The sequence below is a fragment of the Austrofundulus limnaeus genome, unplaced genomic scaffold (genome assembly GCF_001266775.1).
Source record: "Austrofundulus limnaeus strain Quisiro unplaced genomic scaffold, Austrofundulus_limnaeus-1.0 Scaffold210, whole genome shotgun sequence".
NCBI classification, from domain to species: domain Eukaryota; kingdom Metazoa; phylum Chordata; class Actinopteri; order Cyprinodontiformes; family Rivulidae; genus Austrofundulus; species Austrofundulus limnaeus.
Window position 1 is genome coordinate 784,051 of NW_013952612.1, and position 7,205 is coordinate 791,255.

The 7,205-nt window shown below is 37.8% G+C and overlaps 1 protein-coding gene and 1 long non-coding RNA gene across 2 annotated transcripts in view; one reads left to right on the forward strand and one right to left on the reverse strand.

The window, feature by feature from the left end:
* Positions 1-1,150: 1,150 nt before the first annotated feature.
* The window catches only part of rtca (RNA 3'-terminal phosphate cyclase), a gene marked incomplete at its 5' end in the record, with an annotated part of 6,931 nt that continues 876 nt past the window's right edge, over positions 1,151-7,205 (forward strand). Inside the window, 8 exon segments of the mRNA XM_014019167.1 lie at positions 1,151-1,294; positions 1,375-1,498; positions 3,822-3,880; positions 3,959-4,100; positions 4,178-4,299; positions 4,510-4,568; positions 4,718-4,812; positions 4,917-5,021. Of these exon segments, the coding sequence (XP_013874621.1) occupies positions 1,151-1,294; positions 1,375-1,498; positions 3,822-3,880; positions 3,959-4,100; positions 4,178-4,299; positions 4,510-4,568; positions 4,718-4,812; positions 4,917-5,021 (850 nt within the window).
* The window catches only part of LOC106525061 (uncharacterized), a 3,212-nt gene continuing 834 nt past the window's right edge, over positions 4,828-7,205 (reverse strand). Inside the window, exon 2 of the long non-coding RNA XR_001311063.1 lies at positions 4,828-4,875. This is a non-coding gene — a long non-coding RNA (uncharacterized LOC106525061). The remainder of the gene's footprint in view (positions 4,876-7,205) is intronic.

Sequence of the window (7,205 nt, forward strand, 5' to 3'; positions counted from 1 at the left end):
GCCATTTTATATGATGATGATGATGATGATGATGTTGTTGTTATTATTATATCCACAAAATACAAATCATTAATATTTTTTTATAAACAATATCATTATTATTGTCAGTACATGTAAAAAATGTGAAATATTACCACCACGATATCATCATAACTGACCACTGTAAACCTAACTCATAATTAATTTACTTTTTAACTTCTTTTTGAAACTTAAAAGAGTCACTAAACTTAAATTCATCACTTAGATATTACCACCACGATATCATCATAACTGACCACTGTAAACGTAACTCATAATTAATTTACTTTTTAACTTCTTTTTGAAACTTAAAAGAGTCACTAAACTTAAATTCATCACTTAGATGATTCCACACTTTAACAGCCAGGTACTGAAACACGTCTGTATTTGATATTTGTTCTTACTTCATGAACTTCTAAAATAAAGAATCTCTTTAAATTCTAATTATTTTCCCGTGACTTGAACAATCTTTGAATACCATCAGGAAGACTGTTTATTCTTACTCAGTATARTAACTCCAGTGTTTTTAAATACACTGTCACTAAATTTTAAAGCAGACTTTAAGAATAGTGGGTTTGTGGAATCAAAAAACCAGCATTATTTATTAATCTAATTACTCTTTTTTGAAGTTTAACTATTGGATCTTTATTGGTTTTATAAACATTACACCAAACCTCTACACAACAGGACATATATGTCACTACAAGTGAAAAATAAAGTGTATTCAGACAACTTCTATTTAACAATCCTTTGGTTTTAAAAATAATTGCAACTGATTTTGATATTTTTTGTCTGATATGTGACTTCCAAGATAGTTTATTTTATCAGTGATTATTCCCAAGAATTTTATTTCTGACACTCTTTCATTTTCAACTCCATGTAAATTTAATTTCATATCATGTCTAACCCTGACTCACTGAACACCATACATTTTGTTTTACTTTCATTTAAAGATATTTTATTATTATCAAACCAGTTTTTTAATAATACCAGTTCCCGTTCTACAGTTGATACCAGTTCCTCCACATCATCTCCTGAATAAAATAAATTAGTATCGTCTGCAAATGTGACAAATTTCATCTTATTTGAAATAATCTAAAACTGGTCACTTTCTTCTGTTTGTTGTTTTCAGACCGCAGCACCTGACGGGCCTCCAGCTGGTCTCAGATCTGTGTTCAGGGGGTCTGCAGGGGGCCACCATCGGCTCCACAGACATCAGCCTGACCCCCGGGAAGCTGCGGTCCGGGAGCCACACGGCGGACACTCAGACCGCAGGGTGAGGCTGTCAGCTGCTGTTTCTGATGACGTCGTTGTGGATTTATTGTGTTTCTAAKAAACTCTGTGTTTGTGTGTCAGGAGTGTGTGTCTGCTGCTGCAGGTCGCTCTGCCCTGCGCGCTCTACGCCGACGGYGTCTCAAAGTTCTGCCTGAAGGGAGGAACCAACGCAGAGATGGCGCCTCAGATCGACTACATGCTCAAGGTGCTCGGCTCAGACCGGACTCAGGATTCCAGTTTGAGTCTGGCTCTTCTGTTCCCTTCAGACCAGTTTATCATCTTCTGTTCCCTTCAGACCAGTTTATCANTCTTCTGTTCCCTTCAGACCAGTTTATCATCTTCTGTTCCCTTCAGACCAGTTTATCAGACGTTTGCTTCCTTTAGCTTCCAGCTAATCGTCTTTCCTCTGACGTAGCTTTCTGATACATGTAGCAAACACTGTTTAGCCTGTAGCTAAAGTAGTAACTCTTAGTCAGTGTCAATTTTATTTATTTATAAAGCGCTTTTTAAAAACAGCTAAAAGCTGTACAGCAGTTCACAGATATCACAAAACCACAATAATTGCTAAACATACAGTAAATTACAACCAACAACAGTAAGAACAGATAAAYTACAATGTCAGGCCTTACTTTAATTAAMTGCCTTTGAATAAAAGTGAGTGTTAAGAAGCACTTTGAAGTTTTGAGCTCTGAGCAGATCTGAWATGAAAGGTCAGGTTGTTCAAACATCCAGAAGCATCTGCTTGTTTGACCTCACTGTTCTAGATGAAGAATAAAGATGCAAAAGATCTTGAAGATAGGTTGGAGCAAGGSCACTCCAAACTTTAAAAACTAACAATAAAATCCTAAAACAGGGCTCTAGAGTGCGACCAATTTGGTCGCAAATGCGACCTGATTTCCTAAAAGTACGACTAAAAAAATGTCCGGTCGCACCGGTGTGACCGAGGGGGAGGGGGAGCGGTCGCCCGCTGAAACTAAAAGTTTCATCATGTTCCATAAAAAAATTATCCAGCAGGATCAACGGTCGCCCTCCGACAGTCTCATGTCTCCTAATAACACTGAGCTCCGCTCCACACCTCCCACACACACGTTTGTTGTTCTATCCTCATGGGGACTTTGCATTGACTTCCATTCATTTCCCGTCAGTTCTACAGCCAACCATAACCTCCCAGGTAGACTACACACCTGACCCAAACCCTAACCTCACCAGGCTGTGTGTACCGGGGAAATGGTCAATAATTGTACCCATCATGAAGCAAAAATCTGTATACACACGCACGTGCGCACGCAAAGTAAAAGAACCGGTTTTTTTTTATGTTTTCTTTTTTTTACCCAGATCGGAGTCTGAAACCAGTTCTTTCTTGTTAGCTGGAGGTGAAAACAAGATGTGGACGGTTGCTCGCTCTTAAGTCCATCTTGTTAATTTAACAGTTGAGTTCTACTCTGTGAGCAGCAGATCATTTCAGCAGGATGAGGAAGCACACCGGTATGGCAGGCCGCTGTTGCACTTAATCGGTTTCACCACATTTATATTCCAAGTATCTGAAATAGGTTCTTCTGGGTCTCAGGAGGATAAAACTACACATATTAGATATTTAAGTGAAATAATATAAGATAATAAGATTCAACAAATGATGAAATTGCAGACTTTTATGTGTTAATTAAAAAATCTACACAACCTTTTAATAAATATCAGTAATATTTCTGTTATTAATCATTATTCTCTGTTCATCATTCTGGTTTATCCAAGGCCAAAGATCATAGGGTCAAMCTCTGAGGGACATGTGTCTAAAAAATGTAACCATGAAATGTTTAAKATGTTTATAAGACGTTCAGCCGTTAAACATTTGCACTTAGAATTTTATAGAATCACTTTAAATACTTTTCAGTAAGTTAAATGTCTACAATTCTGGTTCAAATAAAGAACTTTGTTTATTAGGTTATTAACTAATTATTTTCAAGTTAACGTTGCCTTAATGAACAGTGATTAAAAATAACCTGTAAAACTCTGATGTTAGGCGACGTGGTTGAAAATTTGGGTGCACCTAAGAAAAACTGTTAGGYRCACCTGTGCATCCAGAGCYCTGTAAAATCAGGTAATACAGGTAACCAGAGTAAAGAAGCCAACACAGGTGTTACCTGCTCATGTTTCTGTGAACCAGTGAAAAGTTGAGCAGCAACATTTTTGAATGATTTGGAGACGATGCAGGGAGGACTGACCTATTGTACGATGAGTTACAGTGGTCCAAACACGTTGAGATGAAAGCATGATTCATTTTCTCTCAATCTGTAAAACAAAAATAARACTTCACCTTGGCTAAAAGACATGAATAAAAAAAGCCTGATGTGACAAAAACAAAATTTTAGAAACTTAAGCTTTTAGTTTTAGCATCTAGCTAAAACAGCTCAGTTTCTGTGGATATAAAGGAGATATATTTATGTTAAAGGACGTTTGTTGTGACTTGTTTCTAAAATCACTGCAGATAAAAACAGTTAAACTTTATTTAACTGTTAATTTTTCTTCTTTAGGTCTTTAAACCAGTTGTTGAGAAGTTTGGAGTTCACTTTGACTGTGATGTCAGGATGAGGTCAGTTTATAAACATCTACATGTCTGACTCTGTTTCTGTGTTTTAATACTGTTTAAGTGTGTGTCTGTGTGTCTCAGGGGCTACTACCCTAAAGGTGGGGGGGAGGTCCTGGTCACGGTGGACCCGGTGAAGGAGCTGCAGCCCGTCACGCTGACGGAGCGAGGAAACATCACAAAGATTCATGGCAGAGCGTTCGTGGCCGGAGTCCTGCCCTTCAAAGTAAAGTTCCCCTTCAGGCGCCGCAGACAGGAAGTGATGTCACGTTTTGTTTACCTTTTTTATTTGTTTGTTCTCAGTTGGCGAAAGACATGTCGACCGCCGCCGTCCGAACCATCAGGAAGGAAATCAAAGAGCTTTACATCAACATCCAGCCGCTGCAGGAGAAGGAGAAGGCGTACGGGAACGGCAGCGGCATCATGTAAGCCCCGCCCACCCAGTGACATCACAGCTGAGTCAGTTTCTGCAAGAAAGCAGAATATTTATCTTAAAAACGTGACAGAAAACACTCCAAGTTGCTGTTAGTACTTCTTATTTTATGAAGTTTTAACATGTATGAACACAGTAATTATTAATAAGAACAGCTGTTTCCTGAGCTGCTCTCTGATTGGTCCTCGTGTCTGTCCTTCAGAATTATTGCYGAGTCATCTTCAGGTTGTCTGTTTGCTGGATCTGCTCTGGGAAAGAAAGGTGAGGTGGTCGTCTGACAAGCAGGTGGCAGCACCACACCAACAACTCACCGCAACACAAACATTAACTGTAACTTGTTTGTTTTTGTTTGTTTATTTGTTTATTTATTGGACTCTGGTTCTGTCTTGTGTCTCACCTGTGTGCTCCAGGTGTGTACGCAGATAAAGTGGGTATAGAAGCTGCTGAGATGTTGCTGAGAAACATCCGACACAATGGCTGCGTGGACGAGTTCCTGCAGGACCAGGTGAGACACACACACACACACACACACACACACACACACACACACACACACACACACACACACCTGTCCACCCGATGACATCACTAACTCCTCCTCTTCATCAGCTCATCATCTTCATGGCGTTGGCGAAGGGAACGTCTCGGATTCGGACCGGCGCCGTCACGCTTCACACTCAGACGGCCATTCACATCGCAGAGCAGCTGACTCAGGTGGGCGGAGCCTAACGTCTCACAGCTGAGAGATGAAATAAAAACAAAGAAGCAGCTGTGACTCCAAATATCTTTAGTTTAAACTTGAATAACGAGTGAATTAGACGAGACAAAGAGCCGCAGCAGCTCTTCTGCCAGATTAAATTAAATCCAGCTCTATTTTTACTCATTCATGGTCAGGTTTTATAGATGAATGAGACGGTTCATCATTTAGGCTCAAAACACACGTTGAGTTTGGGTCAAAGGTCCGGTTCAACACTTTGATCCTTTTAAAGGTTTCAGTTCAGGTGTCATGGAGAAAAAAATCTTTATTTTTCTTTTTGTTGCCACTTCAGTAGATCTTAGCTTCTTCATCATCAGTGGCTTTTTTTAATAGGAGAAAAATAAAGAGAAAGACAAAAGTGAAATGTAATGAGAGAGTGAAAGAGAGATTAGAAGATATGTRAAATATATGTTGAGAAAACACAAGACAGCACACCGACTTCTTGGCTCCACACCTACAAAACAAAGATAACAAAACCACAGCAACAAAAATGCATATCTATATAATTATAATGACTTTAGCCTTGCTGAAAACCATACCCATATACATATATAAATATATACACAAATACACACACACACACACAGGTGTTGTTGTAACTCATTTAACTAAAGAACTATTGTAGATGCTGATGGCTGTGGGCAGGAAAGATCTTCTGTATGTATGTACATACATACATATACATACACACATATAAACATACCCGTACCTACATATCCATATACTTTCATATTATACACATACACATATATCTATACATACACATATGCACACACTGTTCAGTCAGTGTCTGAATAGAAAACCCAGGATGTAAACACCTGTTTGTGGAGAACAAAATCTATAAACACCAGAGAAATTACACTTCCTGTGAAAATGCTGAATGCTAAAACTAGCATTTAGTGCAAGTTTATTTGAAACGCGAAAGAAACATAAAAAGCTCAAACTAGCAGGAAGAAACAAACAAAAAGCAGAAATTAGCTGAAGAATAGTTAAAATAGCAGAAAAAAACTAAAATTTGCTTAAGCAGCTAAAGGTAACAGAAAGCTAAAGTTGGCTTACAGATGGTGAAAATGGTAGAAAWAAAAGGTAAAATTAGCAGAAAAAAGAATGAATGTACAAAAATGTTAAATTTGTTGTAAAATAGCTAAATCAGCCGAAATATGAATCAAAAAATGAAGCTGAAATTGCTGAATTTAGCATAAAAAAGCAGAAGGAGCTCATATTTGCAGAAAGAAGCTGAAATGACCCCCAAATGTAAATTTAGCTTAAAATCAAATTTTAGCTAATAACAGCTGAACAGTAGCTAGCTAAAACTGCAGCAAACGGCTGAAATAAGCAGAAAGAGAATTGAAACAAGCATAAAAACTCAAATTAGCAAAGAGAAGCTAAAGCACACAAATATGCAATCTAGCTGAAGGATAGCAGAAAAGATTTGAATTTTAGCTAGAAAATTAGGAAAAAGAAGCTTAAAAAGCTCAAATTAGCAAAGAGAAGCTGAAAGGTACAATCTAGCTGAAGGATAGTCGTTCTCTTACTCTGCTCCGTCAGCATGGGACACTACAGCAGGATCTGAAGTTACACACTTCGATTCCCTTGGGATAATTCAAATTTCCTCTAAGACAAAAAGAAATCATCTTATGAAATGTGCTCTAGGTTTTAGCTCATGTTTTATTAGCTTATTTATTTGAATCCATTTGAGATTTTTTTTTGTGTAACTACTTGTGTTTGTAAATTTTGTTATATAACAGGTCTCTCTTGTAAATGAGATTCTGGATCTCACTAGTTGTGTTTCCATTGACCATGAAAATGAGCAAATTAGAATTTCTAAAATAAATTTGTTCAATGGAAACACGTCAATTTCGAAAAAATTACGTTTTTCGACAAAATGTTTTTGCTCTAGGATGAGGTGGTTTTTCAGCCATATCGAAATTGGTGTTTTTCACAAAACTACAATGGAAACAGTTTTTTCACATCACAGGAGTCACGTGATCAACAACCTGCTGTTTCTACTGGTGAAAAAGACGATGATGAAGAAGATAACAGGAAGTAGAAGTAGTAGTAATATCACAGAAGTAGTATAAAATAGTAAACTCAGCGACTACAATTTCCCAAAAACACAGCATACGTAGCCGCTCCCAAGT